Source organism: Grampus griseus, assembly GCF_964374135.1.
Source record: "Grampus griseus genome assembly, chromosome: 1".
Lineage (NCBI taxonomy): Eukaryota > Metazoa > Chordata > Mammalia > Artiodactyla > Delphinidae > Grampus > Grampus griseus.
The window spans coordinates 142,525,302-142,552,517 of NC_139017.1; the positions used below are offsets into that span (position 1 = coordinate 142,525,302).

A 27,216-nucleotide genomic window follows, 5' to 3' on the forward strand; every position below is an offset into this window, starting at 1 on the left:
CATTAAAAGGTTGTTTTATTGAACACTTCTATTTAGTTTGAATGTCCCTTTTTTGTAAAGGAATACTTTGTGCTTAAGGAGAAACTGAACATGGGCTTTCTATCAGGTCTTGAGCTCTACTTGCCTCGGTTTCTTTACCTGCAAAATAGGGGATAGTAGTACTTCTATTAAATGAGACAATACTTGGGAAAGCTCCTAGCACAGTGCCTAGTTTATAGGAGGAGCTTTATAGATATTTATTGAATAAATGACTGAATGACTCTCATTTTCCTTTGACCTTCATTCTCCTGTCACTGAACTCTTTATCCTTTTAGCAAAAACTTTCGTGAGGAAGAAAAGAGTAAGACATTTTGTTGTCAACTGAAAATCAGCTTTTAAACATCATGTGTTGTGACTATGCTACTTTTGCCAGGAGGGATGTCCATTTTTCACCCTGATGATAATCAATTTTTTTTTTGCCTCAACCTCCAAAGAGTTTTAGAATTAATATTATTTTCCTCTCTTTGGGTGTGTTTTCCTTTGAGAATGGAATTTGGGTCTTGGTACTGGTATACTAGTTCAATACTCTTATTGTCCTCCATTTAGTCTAGTGTTTCTTCATGGTTCAAATTGCCCTTCGTGAGGAGCCGAGCTTGTAATACGCACTTGAGATAATGTGTAAATGCTTTCACTGGCTCAGTTCCCTTCCCCACCCAGCATGCCTGAGTAACCTTCACAACATCAAGATTAGGTGTACATGTACCGTCATAAATAATGCCTTGTGCAGGGGTAATGTAAATGGAATCTGTTGAAATATTGCCCGTTATATTAAAATTTATGTTTCGATTATCATTTTTATTATATGAAACAAGTTTGAGCTTTATAAAGTCATTCAGAAAAGAGATCTGCATCACTGTTAGGACTGTCTGTCTACTTGGCATCTATGCCTAGCACAGTGAGAGTCATAAGAACATTTCTAAGGTTATTATTTTTTTCCTCTCTGCTTTGAAGATCCAAATTGGATTACTTAACAAATTATTATTTGAACTACCTCTAACGGTGTTATATGAAAGTCCTAGACATAGCACTTCTCCATTCCCATGTCAGAAGGATCTTTATGAAATGCAAATCTAATCATATATCCCTTCCTGCCTTATCTCCTTCAATGGCTCCCTATTTCCTACCTTATGAAATAAAATAAGCTCCTTAGTTTGACAGAGCCTTCAATATCTGTCCTTGTTTTCTTCCTTTCCTCTCTCACCTTGTTGCCTAGGTCCTAAACTCAAAGTCTTTCCAACAGCAATGCTTGTAGTTTTGTCTCACGTAAAATGATATTTCTTTCCTCTGTTCTTTTTCCAAAATTCTTCCCTTTCTGTGGGAGATATCACAGCCCACCTTTACCTAAAAATACTTCTTTAACACTTACTCATTTTAGGGCTCATTTCAGTTGTCACTTCTCTTGGAGAACTTCCCTTGATCTTCTAGGCTGGGTTAGAAGTTCCTCTTCCGTGTTCTCATAGCTCCTGGGACTTTCCTTTATCATAACATTTATGACCTTGTAGTATAATTCTGTGTTTATTTGTATATCTTCCTCATTATATTTTAAGATCCTTAGAGATGAGGACGCTGTCATATCCATTTCAGTATCCCAGCAGGGCTGCAGCTAGCTCCTAATAAATATTTATTTGAGTTAGAAAAAAACATACTCATTCCATTGGGCCAGACTTAGCCCATAACAGGAAGTCTTTGTGTGAGGCACACCCTGATTAACTATGTAGCAGCTCTGCTTAGGCCCCCACAGCGTGTGATGTACAATAAGTGCTCAGAGTATGTTTGTTACGATGAATCCATCAAGTAGTCAATGAACACAGGATGGCAGGAAAAGTTGAAAAGCAATTGAAACAGTCAATTAAGCAATTAAGAAGAAAATGTAAATCATCATAAAGAAGACTTGAAATATCTGTAATAAAGGGAATGTTTCTGGGGCAAGCCTTTCTCTAAACATAGAAAAAGTTGTAAAGTGGAAGATCTTCACAATCAATCAGTAGATACACAAACTCTGAAATTACTTTAATTTCTGCTAGCTTGTTTTACTGAAGGTATATCATACTCTGTGTGAGATGTTTATTTTCTTTGAAGCTATCACCAATGTATCTCAATAGCAGGGTATTAACCTTTTATCCAAACTGACCAGAACAAGGAAATAGAATAGGTAACGACTTAAAAAGCAGTGTGGAGAGGTATAGAGTAAACTACGACAGCTTTGAGAATTTCTTTATTTTTTTTTTATTTTTGTCTCTTTTTTAAATAACAAACCTCTCACAATGTGAAAAACACTTTGGTAGAAAAGAATGTAATATTGAAAACAGAGAATAGAAACATTGAATTAAAACTTCAGCTTCACCATTTCCTATCATTGTGACTTTATTAGTGCTCTCTGATTGTCTTATTTAGACCCTCATATTTTCCTTTTGATGTAATGGCTATCATTTGGTGAAGACCTGCTGTGTACTAAAACTTTACTTACATTTTGCTATTTAATTCTCCTCCTGAATCCTCTGATATAGGTGTTATTATCCCCATTTTAGAGATAAGGGAACTAATGTTTAGAAGGGTACAGTAAGTTGTTTAAGTTCACACAGTGATAAAATCAGGATACTAGCTCTGGCCTGTCTAATGCAAACATGCATCCCTAGTTGGAGTTAGCCCATTATGTTGTAGATACAAAATTAGAACCTACCTTCTTTTTTTCTGAGAATGTCTTCCTGTACATAATGTTTTAATCATTACTCTTTAGTGATTAAAGAGTAATCATTATAGTACTCTTTAATGTAAAGAACTGGTTCACATTAAAGTGTAATATAATTTCCCTTTAGATTTAATCCGTGTTGGTACTTAGAAGGCTTTAATGCCAAATGTTAAGAGATTGGAAACTTGATCATTGAACTAGATGAGCTCAGGCTCTTTGAGCCCCAGAGAAAGACTCCTCCAGGTGAGTTCACTAGCACTTGATTCAGGAACCATCCCAAAACATAAATTTTGGAAATAACAATGAAAGCAAAACATCACTAATTTTGACTGATATGGGAAGAGCCTGAATTAAGGAGAGATCTCCTTTCTGTGGTATCATGTGGGAAATTCAGTTTTCTACTAGAAAGAACACTAGTCTTGAACTTTGAAGATATGGGTTCATTTTCCAGTTCTGCCACATGGCAGAGGTTGTGGTATGACTGCTGTTTGTATGACGTTGAATAAGTCAGTTATTTTCTACAGGCTTTTCTTTTCCCATTTGTAAAATGGGGATGGTTATCCTTGGTCAGCCTACATCACAAAGTGCTTTAAGGATAAGATAAAGTGAGATACTGGGAGGGAAAGTATTTTGGAATCTTATGCAAGATTTTTAAAAATCTGACTTATGGAGGAGAGAAAAATAATAGTAGCAATGTCCTGGCTTTGTCAGTTTCTAGTCCTGTGTCCTAAGATGAGATCTTCTGCTCACTGCCTCTGCTTCCTCATCAATAAAATCTGTGGGAATAATGAAATGAGTCTTATTAGTGTATTAAATAAAGATTAAATGAGATAATACATGTAAAATGTTTAGAATAGTGCCTGGCAATTAACACTCATTGAAAGTTAACTGCCATTATTATTATTAATAATAGGGGTGGTGGTACTGGTACGGTCTGCTGAGTTTCTCTTTGAACTAGGTATGTTGTTAGGAATAGCTTTTTCATTTAATTCTCAGAGTCACCCTATTAGGTAAGTATTAATATTCTAGTTTTGAAGAAACAGAGGCTCGGATAGTTGGTTCAAGATCCTATAGCTCATAAATAGTGCAGCTATGATTTGAACCTAGTTCTGTTTTACTTTGAAGCTCAGGTCTTTCCACTATGCCAAGCTTCCTCCTATACATTTTAAAGAACTGTTTCAGTATAGAACTTTTTACTTTTCTCAGGGCTATAATGCAGGACTACTCCACTACTTGCTTTGCTTTTTTTCTCACCTCTCAAATACCACTTCTCAAATTTTAACAGTTTGTTCAAGTGTTTTGGGTGCCTACTTTGTGCACAGCAGCATTCAAACAAAAGAAGCTTTGCATATCCTGTTCAATTCTCATGATGATCTGTGGAGTAGGCAAGATCACTCTTTATTTGTAGTTCAGGACTGTTAGACATAAAAGGGAGAGTCATCTGTTAATGGTAACAGAATGAGAGAGTAGCAGGTTTGAGATTGAAATCTAGGTTTCCTGACTTGGTATTTCCTCTCCACTGCATTGTGTTGCCTGCAATCTTGGACTCCATCTAAAGGGAATCAAGTCCTAATTACTCTTATGGGTAGAAACTAGAGGATGGTGCCATGTCTTGAGCTACTTACTCTCTTTTTTATTTAATTTTTGAATTTTATTTGTTTATTTTTATACAGCAGGTTCTTATTAGTTATCATTTTCTACATATAGTGTATATATGTCAATCCCAATCTCCCAATTCATACCACCACCACCACCACCACCACCCCCGCCACTTTCCCCACTTTGGTGTCCATACGTTTGTTCAATACATTGAGCTACTTACTCTCTTAACTAGATTAAACAATTCCTCCTGGATTCTTTTTGTTGCTGTTAACTCACAAAGCAAGCCTTCACTTCACCGACAATGTACAATTAACCTTTCACTCTCTCCTTAATAGAAGAGGGCTGAATTGTCAGACTGGGTTCTGAGAATTCTGTCTTAACGGGCTTCTTTCCTAACACAACAGCAATAATACCAACCACCACAACTGCAGCAGCTTAACTTTCCGTGTGTGCTTACTATATGCCAGGAAGTATTCCTGAGCTTTATATGTATTAATGGTTGTAATCCTCCCCATAACAGTACATGGTAGGTACTGTTATTATTTATCCCTATTTAAAGATGAGGAAACTAAGGGACAAAAAGGTTAGGTAACTTGCTCCAAGGCCATTTAATACAAGGTAGTTTAGCTACAAATTCTAAGCTCTTAAACATTATGTTTTACTACATTTCCTTAGGTAACAGAATCTTCATCTATGTCACTTTCCTGCTCAGAAACCTCCAATGGCTCCCTAAAGTGCAAACTTTTTACCTTGGCATTTAGAGGACTCCCAGGTGTCAAACCAGTCCTTATTTCTAGCTGCATTTCTCATTACTCATCATTTTGAAAAATCTTGGGCTTTGGAGTCACAGATACATGTTTTTATTGCTCAGTCCTATCATTAAATAGCTGTGAAAATCTTGGGCAAGATAATTTATATTTCAAAGTATCTAAAAGTTGAGGGTAATAAAACTTGCCTCAATAAGTAAATGAAATAAAGCATATAAATGCCTAATACAGGGTCTGACATAGAGACAATATTATTTTAAAAATGCTTAGTTATCCTCCAGCAAAAACTAATCTGCCCTACACTTTCCTACCTCCTTCCCTTTGCTTATGTTTCCCCTACAGTAAGTACTTTAAGCAGGGACTGTGTCTTTCTTCCGTCATCCTCAAGTCTTAGCAGAAGCATTGGGTTTGGACACATGGTAGCTGCTGGCTTAAGTGAATCATGTCATCAGATGCTTGAAATTGTCTGTGTTCAGTGCTGTAATCCTCAGACTAAGGAGAAGGGAAGGAAGCTATTTATATGCCATGCCTGTCACTTTATATACCTCATTTTTTGGAATATTCATAATATTCACAATAATATGAAATAGTCATTATTATTTTCATTTTACAGATGAAGAAACTTAGATCTAAGAGAATAAGTGACTTGCTTAAGGTTACATAGTTAGGAGGTTGCATAGTTAGGAGGGATTTGAACCCATACCTATCTGACTTTCTGCTTCACTGGCTTTATTTCTGTTTATTAGTAAAAAGAGACACCATCTGATCTACTAGTTGTGGTGGAGTGATTGAAATCAGAGCCATAAAACATTATCTGGCCAACTTCTTCATTTTACAGATGAGGAGACTCCGACCCAGGAAGAATAAGAGGTTTACTCAAGGTTACTTAAAGAAAGAAAGCCAAACTGGGTCTGAGTTCCAAACCAGCTCTAAATATAGTAATTTTCTAAGAGACCTAGATGCCTCTCCCTTTGTGGACCAATAAAATGTATTTTTCTTCTGAACTTCTGGCCCTCCACTTAGGCCCTTATCTTATCACCTTCACAAACATAGACTACCTTATTTAGGTTAATGAGATATCACTATTAATTTTTCTTCTGTGAGCCACATTAGAGGTCAAAGGTGGTAAGCCCAAGCTATGCTTAGTTTCTAATTGTGAATGTTGGAGCAGAAATACATCTAGTTATCTTCCTGAAATTTCATAACAGTAATATTACCACTTCTTTATCTGGAACTTCTAACTTTTAAAAAAACATCTTTTCATATTTTGTGTATCTCTGAAGAAAAGATTGGAGGATTATATTAGATGATCCCTAAGATCTCTTAATTCTGAGGTTCTGATTCTGTGATTTTGATGCTTACAACTTAATTTTACATTTTATATTTACTTGTGTGACTTTGATTCATCTTTGCACTATGAATTCCATGAGGGTGGAGCCAGTGTCTGTTTTTGCTCACTCTTGTATCCCCAAAGCCTGCACATAATAGGTACCCAGAAAGTATTTGTTGATTGAATAAAGAACTATGTGAGATTGCAAGGTGATTATCATCGCTATTTGTTATATTACTAAATCAAAGCTAAGAAGAAAAATGACTTGTTTAAGAACAACTGCTATTTAGTGGCAGAGCCATTCGGAAACCCGTATCTCCTGGCTCTTGGGTTGTTGGCATGAGCAGATAAAGTAATAAAATTCTGAATGCTCATAGATTATCTCATGCCTGTTTTTAAAGTCATTAGTAGTCATGTGAATTAAGCTCTTAAATACTTATTTAATAATAAAAGACTCCTTTAAAAAAAAAATAAAATGACAAAAACTTTAAAACACTTACAGATAATTACTTTTTTCCTCTCAGAAGTACCTGAGTTCTTAGTTGAATTTTCTTCAGCTTTCAACTCTAGGTTAAGGGAAATTTTTCTTTGAGTCTTGCTGCTTGTGGTAGAAGTTATTGAAAAGGCAGCAGCTTCACACACTCACCAGAATAAAAAAGACTGAAAACACTAAATGTTAATGAAGTTGTAGAATAGTAGAACTTTCATACACTCTCAGCAAGTCAAATCCAGCTTATTTGGTTTTTTATGGCTCTTGAGTAAAAATGATTTTTACAGATGAACATTTGCAATTGATTTGATGATAGGCAACACTGGCTTTGCCTCCCAAATTAGAGAAATGATATTCCCACAGAAAATTCCATTCTATTCATTACTAAACCTGTATTACAAAAAAGAGCTCATTTTATTACTATTATATTTTACATTTCATCAATAAAAATTTTGTGGAAATGTGTTTTTGCTCTTGTTACATAAGTTCCAATATAATATACTTGGTTTTTGCCTCTGCTATCTGGCCCTTTACAGAAAAAGTTTGTCAACCACTGTAATAGATATTGTACATACTAACTTATTTTTTCTTCATCACATCCCTGGCAGAGATACATTATTATCCCTCATTTTTAGATAAGGAAACAGGATCAAAAAGACCCAATGTCAAATGACTCCTAAGTAGCAGAGCTGAGAATCTCTTAGGATTAATTTTGGTTTGATACCGATACCTGTATTTTTGTGCTCCACCATGCTGCCTTCTTCCTTAAAGGGTGTGAGTGGAACAGACCTTTCAACCTCCTGAGTCTGGGCCTGGTGACAATCTTAGTCCTGTGTACAAATGTCTATGGGAGGCCCAGCCCTGGTTTTACCCATACTAATTCTTCCCTGCCGTGAAATCTAGTGTCTTATTCTCTCCTTCTATATTCATATCTTATAATCTAGACCATTTTACAGATGAAAAATTTGAGGCTAGAGAGTTTCAGTGGCTTCCCAAGGTCTCATAGTTTTTCTCATAGGAAATACCTGGAAAAGCACTCTTCTCAGATTTGCCTTTGATTCCTTGTGCATGTTCCCAGATATTCCCCCAAATGTGAACATTTTTGATGCTTAATTTCTCTATTCATAAAGTAGGACTGATAATTCTTGCCCTGCTTTTATCATTGTGAGGATCAAAGGGGAAAGTTTATATGAAAAGCATTTGAAAACCATTAAACATTATCATTGTACATTATTGTCATGATTGTTATTATTGTTATAATTATTGCTATTTCTGGGAATCTTTCTAATTTATCACTAATCAAAATAATATCATCAGGATCTCCAAATCTGTTTTTTCTTTTGAAATCAAAGATCCTACAGATGTGGCAGAGACAACTATGGTGTGTCCTGACATTCATGCTTTAAGGTCTTTAGTGTTGAGAGATCAGCACAGGTTTTCTTGGTGCTCTATCAAATCTTATGTGATTAAAGGTACTGAGTGCACTAATGTAATCCTGTAATTAGATGTTATTATGCCAAAGGGTATACTACACCCTGCCCCCATTCGAAGATGTGAGTTGACTTTTGAGAATGTGCATATTGAAGAGAGAATAGACCTCTAATTAAGTAAATAAATTTAACTCCTGGAAAATTATATTTTAATAAGACAATTCAAACCACAAAAAATGACAATTAAAGTATATTAAAGTTGTTCTAAAAATCTCAAAGCAAGGATATTCACCATGTTAATGATGAAGCCAGGAATAGATCCACAGAGTCAAAAGCCATAGCTCATATACTCTGTGTCTCTCAGCACTGGGAGTTTAAAGTTAGATTTCAATTTGGGCTTCTGTGGATTTTATTTTGTTAAGATTTGGATGTGAGGGTTATGAGAAAATATCCTACTTAATTAAAATATACCCTAAACTGTCCTGTAAGAACTGAGGTTAGGAGTGAGTAAGCTCTGGAGGGAGGGAAGCAGGGCTAGACTGGTGACCTTGTTTCCTAAAATCTTATCTTCACCTTCCCAGTCCCTCCCTCTGATCTTGCTGCCATCAGAGGAACACTGTTACCTCTTTTTCTTTAACATCTTTATTGAAGTATAATTGCTTTACAATGGTGTGTTAGTTTCTGCTTTATAACAAAGTGAATCAGTTATACATATACATATGTTCCCATATCTCTTCCCTCCCTGTGCTATGCGGCTGCTTCCCACTAGTTATCTATTTTACGTTTGGTAGTGTATATATGTCCATGCCACTCTCTCACTTTGTCACAGTTTACCCTTCCCCCTCCCCATATCCTCAAGTCCATTCTCTAGTAGGTCTGTGTCTTTATTTCCCTCTTACCCCTAGGTTCTTCATGACCTTTTTTTTTTCTTAGATTCCATATATATATATATATATATCTTCTTTTCAAACCCCATGTTTGAAAACCTTGTATACAAACCCCTTTGCTTGGGTCTTTTAAAAAGGGCTATGACAGCCTAGCATTTTTTTTTTTTAACATCTTTATTGGAGTATAATTGCTTTACATTGTTGTGTTAGTTGCTGCTGTATAACAAAGTGAATCAGCTATACGTATACATTTGAAATAAACTTTATTTACTAAAGGGAGCAATGTGTTTAAGTAAAATGAGGTAGGGTTGATTTAAACAATAGATTTTTGTCAAAATGATACAGAAATACATCAAAAATCTTGAAGATCTTCTGCCCACTTTTTAATCAGATTGGACTTTTTTTTTTTTTTGCTATTGAATTGTATAAGTTCTTGATATATCGTTATAGTGTACACTTAAAACTAATAATATTATATGTTGATTATACCTCAATAAGAAAAAATCATGAAGCTAGAACCCATGACTAAGATTTGGGAAACATACTAGTCTGTCTACAGGCTTTTCTAAGAGGAGGCTGCTGCCACATTGCGGTTTCCTCTCACACCCATCTTTTCCTTTTCTGTGTCCCAGTCATCCTGGCCCTCTTAGATCCTCTAGTGTCCCATGCTACCTCTTGACTCAGGGATTCTGTGCGTGCTGCTCCCTCTACCTGAAAAGCTTTCTTACCACCCCTATAAACATACCTTTTGTCTGTTGTTCCCAATCAACTGTCAGATCTCAGTGGAATGGCACTTTCTGAGAGAAACCTGGCTCCACATTCTAAATTATCCCACTGTTACATGCTCTCAAATCATCCTGCACTCTTTTATTCAAAAAAAAATGCTTTTTAAAATAAATTTATTTATTTTTGGCTGCATTAGGTCTTTGTTGCTGGGGCTTTTCTCTAGCTGCGGTGAGCAGGGGCTACTCTTCCTTGCGGTGCTTGGGCTTCTCATTGCAGTGGCCCCTCTTGTTGCGGAGCACAGGCTCAGTAGTTGTGGCACACGGGCTTAGTTTCTCTGCGGCATGTGGAATCTTCCCAGACCAGGGCTTGAACCCGTGTCCCCTGCTTTGGCAGGTGGATTCTTAACCACTGAGCCACCAGGGAAGCCCTCATCCTGCACTGTTTTAAATGCGTACTTTCATTTATATTAGTGTGATTATATGGTTATCTCTCTCTCCCTCTACTAAACTATGTGCTCTACAAGGTCAAGGACCACGCTTTTTCCTCATGTTGTACCCTAGGGCCTCCACAGCACACAGTAGGCATTCACTAAATGTGTTAAATGAATGAATAGAAAGAAATGATTGCAAAAATACTTTGGCTACATAAAAGCTAAATTTCCAAAGGAGATTTAGGATCCCAAGAGAAATATACCATTCTTGCTAGTGTCATCTTCAGCTCTTTAAAAAAAAATTATTATCAACATCCTTTTTTTCAGAGTGATGATGACTCATATCTGCTCAAATAAAATAACCTTCATATCTTGCCAAACTCATTGAGCAGAAGCAGTCTGTTCATTTGCTGGTAGAAACAGAGAAGGGAAAAGAGGCTATTACAGGGTTTATGGGTTCATTTTTTCCCAGTAACAGGTTCTCCCCAACATGCTAGGCAGTTCTCTAAATATAGTGAGGCAGAGACAAGTGTTCTACCGTGGATCTCTAGATCAGTATTCTGACAAGTAGAGATCAAGCTAGCTAGACTCAAGGTTCAGAAAGTACAAACTGGTTTTATAGCCCTAAACTGGATATATATGTCTTCTCCATGACTCACTCTCCTTCCTGACCTACAGAGTCACTGCAGCTTCATGTGCTCAGTTATGATTGTCTCCTCCTTGCGAATCTTCTTGGCCTCAGTTCTAGGTAATAAAAATAAATTTTTCTTTTATGTGAACGTGATTCTGATTAGTTTTTTTTTCTTAACATCTTTATTGGAGTATAATTGCTTTACAATGTTGTGTTAGTTCCTGCTGTATAACAAAGTGAACCAGCTATATGAATACATATATCCCCATATCCCCTCCCTCTTGCTTCTCCCTCCCACCCTCCCTATCCCACTCCTCTAGGTGGTCACAAAGTACCGAGCTCGTCTCCCTGTTCTATGCAGCTACTTCCCACTACCTATCTATTTTCTATTTTACATTTGGGAGTGTATATATGTCAATGCTACTCTCTCACTTTGTCACAGCTTACCCTTCCCCCTCTCCGTGTCCTCAAGTCCATTCTCTACGTCTGCATCTTTACTCCTGTCCTACCTCTAGGTTCATGAGAACCTTTTTTTTTTTTTTTTAGATTCCATGTATATGTGTTAGCATACAGTATTTGTTTTTCTCTTTCTGACTTACTTCACTCTGTATGACACACTCTAGGTCCATTTACCTCACTACAGACAACTCAATTTCATTTCTTTTTATGGCTGAGTAATATTCCATTGTATATATGTGCCACATCTTTTTTATCCATTCATCTGTCAGTGGACACGTAGGTTGCTTCCATGTCCTAGCTACCGTAAATAGTACTGCAAAGAACATTGTGGTACATAACTTTTTTTGAATTATGGTTTTCTCAGGGTATATGCCTGGTAGTGGGATTACTGGCCATGTGTTAGTCCTATTTTTAGTTTTTTAAGGAACCTCCATACTGTTCTCCATAGTGGCTGTATCAATTTACATTCCCACCAACAGTGCAAGAGGGTTCCCTTTTCTCCACACCCTCTCCAGCATTTATTTATTTATTTATTTATTTTTATTTATTTTTCCAGTCTTCAAATATTTTTTATTGGAAGGCCATGCATTGCCTTCATTTATTGTATTTCAAATCACTATACGTATACTTTTGTGAAAACACTGCCTGCATTTTCTAGTACAAAGAAACCAAAAATTGTTTCAGGAATGTAGAGAAATTTCCAACTTAAATAGCGAAAAAGTGCACCATAATTACTGCTGCACTGCAGTCATTTCTTCATTTCCCGTGTTTCTTAAATGACTACCTTGTGTGATAACACACGATATAAAGAGTAATTATGAAAAACAGACATTTACATATACTTCTAAAGTTTTATTGAGAATATCCTATTGGCATTGGATAACCAATAGGCGCAGCTGTAGTAGCAGGATATGCATATGCCTGTTGGTTCATACCATTGTGCATATTGGGAATATTACGTCCATATTGCTGAGTGCTATCATATCCATTCTGGTAAGTCCCTGTTGGATTACCAGTCCTTAAGCTGCTCTGTATACCAGCAGACACAAAATTACTTCCAGAGCTCCCATTGGTGTAATCTGAAGCACTGTAAACACCATTTTGAGTTTTTGCCCCAAAATCTCTCTTAAGCAGACTAGAGTAACCTGTCATAATTTTCCCTGTCTCTAAATGTATTAAATCCACCCCTTTTGCCAACAGAGTATCTGTCCCGATGGTCATCCTTCATGCCTCCTCTACCCCTGGAACGACCTGAACCTCTGTCTTCGACCAACTGAAGCAATTTGGGATTAATTGCTTGATTAGCTTCACGAAGCACAGAGATAAGGTCACTCACTTGCTTTATGTTATCAGGTGTAAAGAAAGTGTATGCTGTGCCTGTTTTGGTACTGCGAGCAGTTCCTCCAATTCGATGAATGTAATCCTCTGAGGAGTTAGGGTAGTCATAATTGATGACAAATTTCACATCTTCCACATCTAGCCCTCTGGAGGCCACATCTGTGGCAATCAGAATAGGAGCCTTTCCATGTTTGAATTCATTTAGAACCCAGTCACGTTCCTGTTGACTCTTGTCACCATGGATACCCATGACAGGCCACCCATCTATCCTCATTTTTCTAGTGAGTTCATCACATCTTCTTTTGGTTTCAACAAAAACAATGGTTTTAATCATCTTCTCACTCATGATCTCTTCCATTAAATGAATAAGCTTTTCTTCCTTTTCTACATCATGACACACATCCACAATCTGAAGAATGTTGTGATTTGCACTCAGTTCTAGTGCACCAATGTTTATATGAATATAGTCTTTCAGGAAATCTTCAGCAAGCTGTCTTACTTCTTTTGGCCAAGTAGCACTCCACATTAGGGTTTGCCTATCAGGTCTTATCTAATCCACAATCTTCCTTATTTGAGGTTCGAATCCCATATCAAGCATTCTGTCTGCTTCATCAAGGACAAGATAGGTGGTTCTTCTTAGATTGGTTTTCCCACATTCTAAAAAGTCAGTAAGTCTTCCAGGTGTTGCAATACAGATTTCTACATCTCTCTCCAAATAACATATTTGTGGTCCCTTGGGAGCACCACGATAAATACAAGTGGACTTCAAGCAACATGCTCTACAGTATTCAGCAGCTACTTGCTGTACCTGTTGGGCCAGTTCCCGAGTTGGTGCCAGCACCAAGCAAATAGGTCCGTCACCTCTCTCTAGGAGTGGCTGATGATTGATGTGGACAATGGCAGGCATCAAATAAGACAACGCCTTCCCAGGTCCAGTTTCTGCTACCCCAACCATATCCAATCCATTTAGAGCAACTGGCCATCCCTGAGCTTGAATAGCTGTGGGTTCAGTAAAGTTCTGCCTTGCAATCACGTCCATGACATTTGGAGGGAAGTTCGCTTCATAAAAGTTCAGTACTGGCTTTGGGCAGTTGTGACCTCTAACTGTAATTTCCTTGCTTCTTCTGTATGTCTCTCCCTCTTGTGCTGTACACCTAGCCAAATCAGGGTGTTCTTGATAAAAATTCTTCTCAAATTTGGACAGCTCATCAAGATTCCACTTCTTTTTAACCAGTTTCTCCCCAGGGTTTCCAAACTTCTTTCCAGATAACGGCCCTGCCCTACTTCCTCCAAATCGAGGGACACGAAACCCTCGATCCCAGGTGCAGTCTCGGTCACTCGAATAACCCAACGTGGCGTCAATGGTTGCGGTTGGTGGGAAGTGAAGCAGAGAGAATCGAGCGCTACGAGTAACCGGAGGTGGCTCCAGCGACAGCGAACTCTTGCGGGGGAGGCAGCGGAGGGATGGCGATGACAAGAGCTGGGGCTGCTGCACAAAAGTCCGGTGGAAATGAATGAGGTCTCCAGCATTTATTGTTTGTAGATTTTTTGATGATGGCCATTCTGACCTGTGTGAGGTGATACCTCATTGTAGTTTTGATTTGCAGTTCTCTAATGATCAGTGATGTTGAGTATCCTTTCATGTGTTTGTTGGCCATCTGTATATCTTCTTTGGAGAAATGTCTGTTTAGGTCTTCTGCCCATTTTGGGGTTGTGTTGTTTATTTTTCTGATATTGATCTGAATGAGCTGCTTGTCTATTTTAGAGATTAATCCTTTGTCAATTGCTTCATTTGCAAATATTTTCTCCCATTCTGAGGGTTGTCTTTTCTCTTGTTTATGGTTTCTGTTGCCGTGCAAAAGCTTTTAAGTTTCATTAGGTCCCATTTGTTTATTTTTGTATTTATTTCCATTTCTCTAGGAGGTGGGTCCAAAAGGATCTTGCTGTGATTTACGTTAAAGGGTGTTCGGCCTATGTTTTCCTCTAAGAGTTTTATAGTGTCTGGCCTTACATTTAAGTCTTTAATCCATTTAAGTTTATGTTTGTGTATGGTGTTAGGGAGTGTTCTAATTTCATTCTTTTACATGTAGCTGTCCAGTTTTCCCAGCACCATTTATTGAAGAGGCTGCTTTTTCTCCATTGTATACTCTTGCTCACTTTATCAAAGATAAGGTGACCATATGTGCATGGGTTTATCTCTGGACTTTCTATCCTGTTCCATTGATCTATATTTCTGTTTTTGTTCTAGTACCATACTGTCTTGATTACTGTAGCTTTGTAGTATAGTCTGAAGTCAGGGAGCCTGATTCCTCCATCTCCGTTTTTCTTCCTCAAGATTGCTTTGGCTATTCAGGGTCTTTTGTGTTTCCATACAAACTGTAAAAATTTTTGTTCTAGTTCTGTGAGAAATGCCATTGGTAATTTTATAGGGATTCCACTGAATCTGTAGATTGCTTTGGGTAGTATAGTCATTTTCACAATATTGATTCTTGGAATCCAAGAACATGGTATATTTCTCCATCTGTTTGTATCATCTTTAATTTCTTTCATTAGTGTCTTATAGTTTTCTGCATACCAGTCTTTTGACTCCTTAGGTAGGTTTATTCCTAGGAATTTAATTGTTTTTGTTGCAGTGGTAAATGGAACTGTTTCCTTAATTTCTCTTTCAGATTTTTCATCATTAGTGTATAGGAATGCAAGAGATTTCTGTGCATTAACTTTGTATCCTGCTACTCTACCAAATTCATTGATTAGCTCTAGTAGTCTTCTCATAGCATCTTTAAGATTCTGTATGTATGGTATCATGTCATCTGCAAACAGTGACAGTTTTACTTCCTCTTTTCCAACTTGGATTCCTTTAATTTCTTCTTGTTCTCTGATCGCTATTGCTAAAACTTCCAAAACTATGTTGAATAACGGTGGTGAGAGTGGGCAACCTTGTCTTGTTCCTGATCTTAGGGGAAATGGTTTCAGTGTTTCCCCATTGAGAATGATGTTGGCTGTGGGTTTATCATATATGGCCATTATTCTTTTGAGGTAGGTTCCCTCTATGCCTACTTTCTGGAGAGTTTTTATCATAAATGGGTGTTGAATTTTGTCAAAAGCTTTTTCTACATCTGTTGAGATTATCATATGTTTTTTATCCTTCAGTTTGTTCATGTGGTGTATCACATTGATTGATTTGCATATATTGAAGATTCTTTCCATTCCTGGGATAAACCCCACTAGATCATGGTGTATGAACCTTTTAATATGCTGTTGGATTCTGTTTGCTATTATTTTGTTGAGGATTTGTGCATCTATTTTAATCAGTGATATTGGACTGTAGTTTTCTTTTTTGGTGACATCTTTGTCTGCTTTTGGTATCAGGGTGATGGTGGCCTCATAAAATGATTTCAGGAGTGTTCCTCCCTCTGCTATATTTTGGAAGAGTTTGAGAAGGTTATGTGTTAGCTCTTCTCTAAATGTTTGATAGAATTTGCCTGTGAAGCCATCTGGTCCTGGGCTTTTGTTTGTTGGAAAATTTCTAATCACAGTTTCAATTTCAGTGCTTGTGATTTGTGTGTTTCTATTTTCTATTTCTTCCTGGTTCAGTCTCGGAAGTTTGTGGTTTTCTAAGAATTTGTCCATTTCTTCCAGGTTGTCCATATTATTGGCACATGGTTGCTTGTGGTAATCTCTCATGATCCTTTGTATTGCTGCAGTGTTAGTTGTTGCTTCTCCTTTTTCATTTCTAATTCTATTGATTTGAGTCTTCTCTCTTTTTCTCTTGATGAGTCTGGCTAATGGTTTATCACTTTTGTTTATCTTCTCAAAGATCCAGCTTTTAGTTTTATTGATCTTTGCTATCATTTCCTTCATTTCTTTTTCATTTATTTCTGCTCTGACGTTTATGATTTCTTTCCTTCTGCTAACTTTGGAGGGTTTTTTGTTCTTCTTTCTCTAATTGCTTTAGGTGTAAGGTTAGGTTGTTTACTTGAGATGTTTCTTGTTTCTTGAGCTAGGATTGTATTGCTATAAACTTCCCTCTTAGAACTACTTTTGATGAATCCCATAGGCTTTGGCTCATCGTGTTTTCATTGTCATTTATTTCTAGGGATGTTTTGATTTCCTCTTTGATCTCTTCAGTGATCTCTTGGTTATTTAGTAGGGTATTGTTTCACCTCCATGTGTTTATATATTTTATATTTTTTTTTCCTGTAATTGATATCTTGTCTCATAGCATTGTGGTCAGAAAAGATACTTGATACGAATTCAGTTTCCTTAAATTTACTGAGGCTTGATTTGTGACCCAAGATATCATCTGTCCTGGAGAATGTTCCATGAGCACTTGGGAAGAAAGTGTATTCTGTTGTTTTTGGATGGAATGTCTTATAAATATCAATTAAGTCCATCTTGCTTAATGTGTCCTTTAAAGCTTGTGTTTCCTGATTTATTTTCATCTTCCATGATCTGTCCATTGGTGAAAGTGAGATGTTAAAGTCCCCTACTATTATTGTGTTACTGTCAATTTCCCCTTTTAGGGCTGTTAGCATTTGCCTTATATATTTAGGTGCTCCTATTTTGGGTGCATAAATATTTACCATTGTTATATCTTCTTCTTGGATTGATCCTTTGATCATTATGTAGTGTCCTTCTTTGTCTCTTGTAATAGTCTTTATTTTAAAGTCTATTTTGTCTGATATGAGAATTGCTACTCCAGCTTTCTTTTGATTTCCAGTTACATGGAATATCTTTTTTTCAATCCCCTCTCCTTCAGTCTGTATGTGTCTCTAGGTCTGAAGTGGTTCTCTTGTAGACAGCATATATACAGGTCTTGTTTTTGTATCCATTCAGCCAGTGTATGTCTTTTGGCTGGAGCATTTTATCCATTTACATTTAAAGTAATTATCAATATGTATGTTTCTATTACCATTTTCTCAATTGTTTTGGGTTTGTTTTTGTATGTCTTTTCCCTCTGTTGTATTTCCTGCCTAGAGAAGTTCCTTTAGCATTTGTTGTAAAGCTGGTTTCATGGTGCTGAATTCTCTGAACTTTTGCTTGTCTGTAAAGGTTTTAATTTCTCCATTGAATCTTAATGAGATCTTTGCAGGGTAGAGTAATCTTGGTTGTAGGTTTTTCCCTTTCATCACTTTAAATATGTCCTGCCACTCCCTTCTGGCTTGCAGAGTTTCTGCTGTAACATCTGCTGTTAACCTTTTGGGGATTCCCTTGTATGTTATTTGTTGCTGTTCCCTTGCCGCTTTTAATAGTTTTTCTTTGTATTTAATTTTTGATAGTTTGATTAGTATGTGTCTTGGCATGTTTCTCTTTGGATTTATCCTGTATGGGACTCTCTGCACTTCCTGGACTTGATTGACTATTTCCTTTCCCATATTAGGGAAGTTTTCCACTATAATCTCTTCATGTATTTTCTCAGTCACTTTCTCTTTCTCTTCTTCTGTGACCCCTCTAATTTGAATGTTGGTGCATTTAATGTTGTCCCAGAGGTCTCTGAGACTGTCCTCAATTCTTTTCATTCTTTTTCCTTTATTCTGCTCCCTGGCAGTTATTTCCACCATTTTATCTCCCAGCTCACTTATCCCTTCTTCTGCCTCAATTATTCTGCCATTGATTCCTTCTAGAGTATTTTTAATTTCAGTTATTGTGTTGTTCATCATTGTTTTGCTCTTTAATTCTTGTAGATCCTTATTAAATGTTTCTTGTATTTTCTCCATTTTGTTTCTGAGATTTTGGATCATCTTCATTGCCCTTACTCTGAATTCTTTTTCAGGTAGTTTGCCTATTTCATCTTCATTTATTTGGTCTTGTAGGTTTTTACCTTGGTCCTTTATCTGTAACATGTTTTTTGTCGTTTCATTTTTTTTTTCTTTTTTGATGCATGGGCTTATATTCCTGTCTTACTGGTTGTTTGACCTGAAGCGTCCAGCACTGGAATTTGCAGGCTGTTGAATAGAGCTGGGTCTTGGTGCTGAGATGACCTCTGGGAGGCCTCACTCCAATTTATATTCCCTGGGGTCTGAGGCTCTCTGTTAGTCCAGTGGTTTGGACTCAGTGCTCCCATCATATGAGCTTGGGCCCAACCTCCGGCCTGGGAACCAAGATCCTGCAAGCTGCATGGTGTGGCAAAAAAAAAAAAAAAGAAATAAGAAGCAGTGCAATATCAAATAATATAAAACAAAATAAAATTAGAAAGGTAAAAAAATATAATAGGAAAAATAAAAATATAATTGAAACAACCAGTTACTAGGGGTTCCTTCCATCCCCTTTGGTGTCTGTGGTACCCCACCCGTGCCTGGTAGGTGCCCTAGTTGTGCGAATACACGAATTCCACGTCCTCCTAGTCTGCCATCTTGACTCCGCCCCACCCTCTGATTAGTTCTTTTTAACTTTCTTTTGTTCTTGAGATGTCCTTCCTGCTGATATTTCAAAAATGAGGTAGGCGTCTCTGCCTCATTCCCAGAATTACATCCCTCATTGATTTCTCTTTAATGTAACTAAAATTTCCCAAGCAAATCTCATTAAAGAGGATTGGAATAATTGGAGGAATGCTTCTTTTACTGAGGATCTGGGGTTTGTATAGGGTCAGAGTCTTAGTGCATGGGAAAAAGGAATGGTAAAAAACATCTTGCAAATAGTCAGTGTTTGAGCATGGATATCACCTTTTTCCTTTAATTTTTAATGTTTTTTTTTTTTAAAGAGAAAGCTATTCAATCATACCTGTTAATGCCAATGACTAATTTAGCTTCTCAGGAAATTTATACTTTCCTTGTCCTTATAGGTCCCTATCTATCTCTAGGATATGCCTTCTCTAATTATCTGCTCCATTATTCCCTTTTTGATTGACAGTCAAATCTTTCCCTATAAGAAATAAGGGAGAAGCTTGGATTCAACAGGCATAATAAACTGGTTCCCAGTCCTGCTTTTCACACTTTTCTAAGTGTGAAAGCCTTGGTTACTTCTGTAAAATGGTGAATAATAATAACTACTTCAGAAAATTGTGGTGAGCATTAAATATATGTACAGTGCTCAGTGTAAAGCCTGATACTTGGAAGTGCTCAATAAGTATTAGTCTGCTCCTCTAAGCTTGTGTAGCACTGGAGTTCTGCTGTGTATTTCCATAGTTCATTCATAGCTAATTGGAAATAGAGATAGATAGCTACTGAATCCCATGAGAGTTGTAGGCCTATTTTAACAGCTCTCCTTACCTTGGGAAGTTTCTAGAATCTACTCACTTAGATTCACTCATACAGTGGAGTCTTGAAGTCTGACAATACTATCAATGTAGTGACTAAACCTTCATGTGGTAAAATGAGCACAGATGCAATTGCAGGAAAGTCCTTTAGTCAATTTCAGAGCTGTTTTGATTAGAAAGCAACGCTGCATATTGGAAAGAGCACGAGCCTTGGCATTAGACAGATCTGTGTTTTAATCCTGACTCTGCTACCTAGAAAATGCTCAATAAATGGCAGCCGATGTTGTTGTAGCAAGTTTGCTTTCACTAGAGATTTGATTTAACTTGACTAAGCCAGCCTTTTCTGGGAAGGTTTCACCAGTGTTTCGTTAAACATTGGCTTCTGTCTAGCCCTTTGCATATACTCACAGTCTCCTGACTTTGAATCATGATAATTCCTTCAATAGATAAATGAGTGAAACTTGTTATGTTCCCAGAACTAAGGTCAAATATGGCATTTCAAAGCCAGAGCAGCTTTTCTAGTGTCTTACTATCTTCTGCCTTTTTTTTTTGTTTCCCTTGAGGAGTGGGGGAGAACATGGTCAATTTAGAACTCCCTTTTCCTGTACTTTCCCTTTACAATATTTGGTAATTTAGCGTGGATGAGCTAGAAGGGAGACCTAGACATTTGCAAAGGTTTGGTTACAGCTAGGATGGCTTTATCTTCCCAGAAGGTCTACAAAACATCTGAGGCAGGAGGGGTTTTTAAAGCAGTTAAAGCTAATATTACTGTGCCTCCTTGGGAGTGTGGAAAGAATAATTAGGCATGAATTATGTAAGTAGGGCTGAATTAGGCACAGGGTTGGGTGCCTTAAATGAATTCTACATCCCAGGAGTCATTCATTCAACTATCACTGAGCTACTTTGTGTGGAGTGCTGGGGATACAGACATGGCCTCTCTACTCAAGAAGCTCATAGGCAAGCTCATTCAACTCTACCTGCCTCTGAGGTAGATTATTTTCTTTTCCTTCCTTATAGCTGATGAAAGAGGATCTCAAAGAGGTGAAATAGTTGGTCCAAAATTACACAGGTAGTAGGTAGTTAAGCTTAGCTACAAATCCTTTTCTTTTTCCTTTAATCAATATTTGTGCTTATTATGTGTTCTTTTTAGTTATGGCATGTTAGAATGAACGTGGAAGATATTTGTAGTGTATAGCTATAGCACTGTCTTCCTAGAATCCCTACTTTCTTCTTAGAAATTCTCCTTTTCCCACTCCAGCCATGTGGTTTGGAAAGGAGCTGCCTAAACCACATTTGGTTGATTCAAGCAAAAAAAATTAGAGTTATTCCCCAGGATTTTTCAGGTGGAAACTGAAGAAATGAGGTAAAATTTCCAAGATATGATACATTGGACTTACTAGCCATGATGTTCTCTGACTTTGAAGTAAGTCCATCTGCAAGTTAAAACAAAAGTAAACCAAACTTAACTCATCTAAGGGGCTGATAAAACTTTGATAACAAAACCAGACAAAGATGATACTAGAAGGAAATTCTATAGGTCCATAACACTTATATATGTATTAATGCAAAAATCCAAAATAAATATTTACAAATCAAATCCATCATGTACGCTAAAATACAGGAGTGTGTAGACAAAATAATTTTAAAAGGTGGGATTTATCAAAAAAATTCAAGGATATTTTAATTACTGTTAGTTTAATTTACCACATGAACAGTTTAAAGTAGCAAAACCTATATGATCATCTCAATAGATGAAAAAAAGTACAAAATTCAATAACTATGATTAAATCTCCTAGAAAAGTGGGAATTGAAGGGAATTTCTTTAACTAGATAGAGATTATTTATTAAAACCCAAAATTGTTGTAAAAGCCTTAGAAACATTTTCCTTAAAAAGAACAAGAAAAGATGCTTGCTGCCCATGTGTCTATTCAACATTACATCTGAGGCTTTAACCCGTATATATAATATAAGAAACAGCAGTAAGAAACATAATTATCTTAAAAACAGGAACAATGCTATTTATTTACAGATGGTTTGATTGTGTACATAGAAATTTCAAGATAAAAATCCATAGAAAATCTACAGATTAACTATTGGAACTAATTATAGAGTCTGCTGAATACTAGATTAATATGAAAAAATTATATGTGATAAAAGTACAAAAATGTGTAGATAAAGAATATATAACAACTGCAAGATAGTGGTTATTTCAGAGACAGAAAAGGAGGAAAATGGTTTTCTAGTGAAGAGATGATTCCAAGAAAAACTTTAATATTTTCTTTGTCTTTAAGGATCTGAAGCTGGCAAAATATTAACACAAGTTAAATCTGGGTTTTTAGTATTCTTAAATACTTCATAACAAAAATTTAAAAATTCAAACAAATAAATGTTAGCTAGTATTGTAGATCTTTGAAAATAACATAATCAGCATTGAGGTTTAGCGACATTTAATTTAGATTCTTTTAGTCATAAAAAAAAGAGTCTAATTTTTGTGGCTTAGAAACCTGGGTTCCAATTACTCCTGATGCCTTTGTCTTTAATTGTTGAAATCTACCCTTTGATTACCTGGTCAAGATCATGGATTTAGTAGTCAGAGTGCCAGGGTTGAAATCCTACCTGTATGAATTACTAGCTGCCTGACCTCAGAAGGACAGTTACTTTTCTAAACCATAGTTTTTCATTTGTAAAGCTAAGATGGTAATGGCACCTATCTCATATAGCTGTCATGAGGATAAAAATGACACATGTAAAACATTTAGTGCAACATCAGGTACACTGTAAATACATATAGATGTTAGATGTTACTTAAACTTTTTGGACTTCTCAGGGCTATTATAAGAATTGAATGGAAGAATCTGAGTAAAACTCATAGCATAATGCCTGGCACTTAACTAGTGCCTCCATAAATCTTAATTCCACTGCCCCTTTTCTGTCTCCCCTACTGTTCACTCTTGAACATTTAATTAGTTTTCTAAATCTAACCAGGTACTGTGTTGAGTATCTTTGATCGCATTTGACTTACGTTTTTTTCCTAACATTTATAACTGTTTGGGGACAAAGAATGTCTTTCTTTATTCTTTTATCATAGCTTGAATTTTGTAACTATCGCTTACAACAGAGAAAAAATTATCCATACTATTTTTTCCTGTTTCTTGACTTAGGACACATACATGGAGTGCTAAGAGTGCCTGTTTGTCCTCTGGTTGTATGTAGAGAGATGTACTTTTTTTCCTCAGATTTCCAGAACAAGTTTATAGCATATGAAGAAATTTTTATTTATTCTGGCATTTTTTCATATGTGGGGCTGGCAGTGAGATTTCTCTTCATCTAAAAGTGAAGATGATGCTGAAATCAAAGGAGAATGCATAAGCTAAGAGTAAAGTAGGTAGCTGGGAGCGATGAGTCAGAGCAAGAGGGCTGAATAGGTCACCACTCTGAGGAGGGTGGCCAGGAAACACTGGAAACTGGATAAGGAGAGCCAAGGAACACAGGATCTTATAAAGAGCATGAAGTGGCTGGTTAAAGGAGTTTGATGGGTAGGGGTCATAAATAGGGATGGAGTTTTTCCTCTATGGCTGGATTTTCCAGATTCTTTGTGGCAGGATGCCAGATGGTTGGGTATGTTTAAACCAGGTGTATGGGTGGGTACCACTTCTAACAAGAGGTGAATTCATTAATCTGTTGAGTATTACTATTTTAAAAGAGCAAGGCTTATGGTGACATCTTTCTTAGATTACTTCTGAAAAACAGGTAAAGATTCTCTTTGTATTTCTATAAAGGTAGTTGAGAGTAAGTTGGGCACATATTTGAGAAAGAGCATGTGATTTACTGTCTGATTTCAAGGTGAATAATCAGGACTCTGGGGTCTGACTAACTGGAGCAGTGTGAGAAGGAAGGAGTCTCCATATACTCCCTCTGAAACAATCAGCAGCCTAGAGCAGCTCTATTACCAGGGCCTCCAATTGCTAATCAAATGAAAGGAATGTTTTCCTAAAATTCTTCCTTCAGATTTGAATAAAGGGAATGTATTTTGATGTACTAAATTTCGTGGTATAATGAAAACAGAGCCAGTTGCTGTATTCTGATTATATAACAGGCATGATTGACAAATCCTTTGAGAAAATTGGCAAGCTAATGTTAATGCAATCTGTATTAACCTACAAGACTTACGTAGTCACTAATTTATTTTTAAATGAGTGCACATACATTTTCCTAGGAAGGAAGCAAGGAACTTCTGACAATCTCAGTGTTACCACAGAGAGATGGAATAATTTGAACAGGAAGAGAGTAAACTAAAAATTCCCTTGTGTTTAAGAATTAAACACATCCCTCTCATCCCACCATAGTTAATATAGTATTAATAAGTCATTCCTAATAAGTGTGGACATCCCTCTCATCCCACCATAGTTAATCTAGTATTAATAAGTCATTCCTAATAAGTGTGGGTAACTGTAGTTTTGTCCCCTAGCTCATATTTTATTATTAATTTATTCTTTCTTTAAAAAGAAAAAAGTTGGAGACAATATGATATAGTATAAAAAGCAAAAGCTTTTGGAGTTCAAATCCTTTCTTTCTTAGCTATCTGAGCTTGGACTATTTTCAGTTAAACTCTCTGAGTCTCAGTTTCCTCATCTCTTAAATTGGGATAACAGAAAAATCTTACCTTTGTAAAGCTGTGCCTTCTTAAATTGTATACCTTCGGCACCTCACTCTTAAAGAGGCACATACCTTCACTTCCATCTGGATTAAGAACCAACTTTTTTTTTTTTTTACTTTTATTTATTTTATTTATATATTTATTTACATCTTTCTTGGAGTATAATTGCTTTACAATGGTGTGTTAGTTTCTGCTTTATAGCAAAGTGAATCAGTTATACAGATGCATATGTTCCCATATCTCTTCCCTCTTGTGTCTCCCTCCCTCCACCCTCCCTATCCCACCCCACTAGGTGGTCACAAAGCACCTAGCTGATCTCCCTGTGCTATGCGGCTGCTTCCCACTAGCTATCTATTTTATGTTTGGTAGTGTATATATGTCCATGCCACTCTCTCGCTCTGTCACAGCTTACCCTTCCCCCCCCCCATATCCTCAAGTCCATTCTCTAGTAGGTCTGTGTCTTTATTCCTGTCTTACCCCTAGGTTCTTCATGACATTTTTTTTTTTCTTAAAGTCCATATATATGTGTTAGCATACGGTTTTTGTCTTTCTCTTTCTGACTTACTTCACTCTGTATGACAGACTCTAGGTCCATCCACCTCATTACAAATAGCTCAATTAAGGGAATACGGTCTGCAAAACCATTCTGGAGAACTGGAAGTTCTAATCATGACAAAGACATTGATATTTAGGAGGTATGATAAGTTGGAATAAAAATATAAGACTGGAAAAAAAAAAGAGAGACACTTACTTTCAGGGTTATGCATGTATAAAGTCGGCACCTGAAAGTGAATGCCTCATTAAATTTTGCACCATTGGCACCTCATTTGCCTCACCTTGGTCCTAGACTTGCTGTCCTATATGGTTGGAATGTGATTTGTGGGTGGGGGAGGGGGTAGGTAAGAAGTGGGGTGGAGAATGGTACTAAGAGTAAAGAGGTATGCAGAAGCCTTATCACAAAAGGCCTTGTAAGTGATGTTAAGAGGTTTGAATGCTATCTGAGGGTTAATAATTTTAAAAAAAGATTTCCTGAGAAGTCATTAAAAATTTTTCACAGAAGAGCAACTTATTCAGAATTTCACTTGAGAAAGATCATTTTACCTGGTGGGTGAGGAAAGAATGTTAGGGGACAAAGACCCAATCAGCGCAATCCAAGTAAGAGGTGAATGCAATTCTTCAGGTGAGAGATGATGATGGACAAGATTGGCATAAAGACAATGGTATGGAGGGAAATGGAAGTGCTTGAGATATTTAACAGGTAGAATCAACAGAACTTGGTTATGATTAGACATAGACAGTGAATTAAAAGGCGTAGAAAATGTGAACCAAGTTTTTGGCTTGGGCAACTAACTGTGTATGTTGTGGTGTCATGTCCTGAGAATAGGGAACAGTGAAGAAATAAGATTGAAGAGAAGATTATAATTTCAGTTTGAACATGTAGAATTTGAAATATCTGCAAGACATCAAGTAGAACTGGTTAGTAAATAGTTCACCCTATGGGACAGGAATTTAAAAGAGTGATCTAGGCTGGAGATACAGAATTGGGAACCATCCGTGTTTAAGCCATGAATGGTATTGCCTGGTAATGGTATGTTGTTTGAAAAGAGGGCCTAGGAAAGAACCACAGTGAATGCCAGCTTTTAAAGGTTAGGTATAGGAAAAGAAGCCAACAAAGTTTGAGAAAGTTTGTCCAGGAAGATAGGAGGAAATCTACAGAGCCTCACATAAGAAACTTCGGTAACTCCTAACCTGTGCAAAACTCACCACTATGCCCCTTCCTAGAATGCAGTATGCAGGCATCCATTTCCCTTTACTTATAGCTTTTTGCCCTCATTCTGAAATGTGAAGCCTGGCCTGCCTCAAATTCCTTTTCCTAACCTATTTCTTCCTTGCATCAATTCCGGGCCTCTTGCTTCAGTGCCTACCTTCATCTTTGCACTATCCTTTTAGATTTGATGCTTGATCTTCTCCTTCTGGTACTGACTTTGTCCGTTATGCTTTGCTGCAATTTCCAATATGCTCCTAGACCCCATCTAATTCTCCTATCAGGTTCGCCTTGACTCAAACAGAAAGAGATCAGACAGCTCTTTCACCAGGTGCTAGGCCCAGTGGAGGCAGCATTTCATCATTATTACTGGGAGGTCACTGGGAGGTAAGCATTGGCTTACTGCTTTCATAGTTCCTTTGGCCGGTACATTACAAACCTGCCTAAACAAGCCCATCCCATTGAGCTTACTTGCCTGAGGTATTTTCAATAGACAAAGTAGAGTGACAAGTCCTTAACTTACATAATAAGTTTGTATTAGATTCTATCTGAATTATATATAAAGTGGAGAGTATTATATATTGAAGAACATCAACAATTCTAAATATGCTTAAACAAAGAGAGAGAAGATAGCATATATATGAATCATTGTTTAATGAGCCTAAAATCTCTCCAAGAGGGAATCACAAATTCATACAATTTCCTTAGAATGTGTTCTTTAAACTTGTATGTCGGTTGGTGGAAAATACCATGAAAAAGACAAACTTCTGGAACTGGCCTT

The 27,216-nt window shown here is 36.9% G+C and overlaps 2 protein-coding genes across 3 annotated transcripts in view; one reads left to right on the forward strand and one right to left on the reverse strand.

The window, feature by feature from the left end:
* AGBL4 (AGBL carboxypeptidase 4) overlaps nucleotides 1-27,216 on the forward strand; it is a gene marked incomplete at both ends in the record, with an annotated part of 1,409,253 nt that overhangs the window by 404,696 nt on the left and 977,341 nt on the right. The gene's annotated exons all lie outside the window — the stretch shown is intronic.
* Nucleotides 12,187-26,601, reverse strand: LOC309829589 (putative ATP-dependent RNA helicase DDX5; the record flags this gene model as incomplete). The annotated part of the gene is given in 4 exon segments (XM_082665589.1): nucleotides 12,187-12,627; nucleotides 12,629-13,368; nucleotides 13,372-14,307; nucleotides 26,596-26,601. Coding segments are annotated over 4 exon segments (1,977 nt in total). The 3' UTR covers nucleotides 12,187-12,332.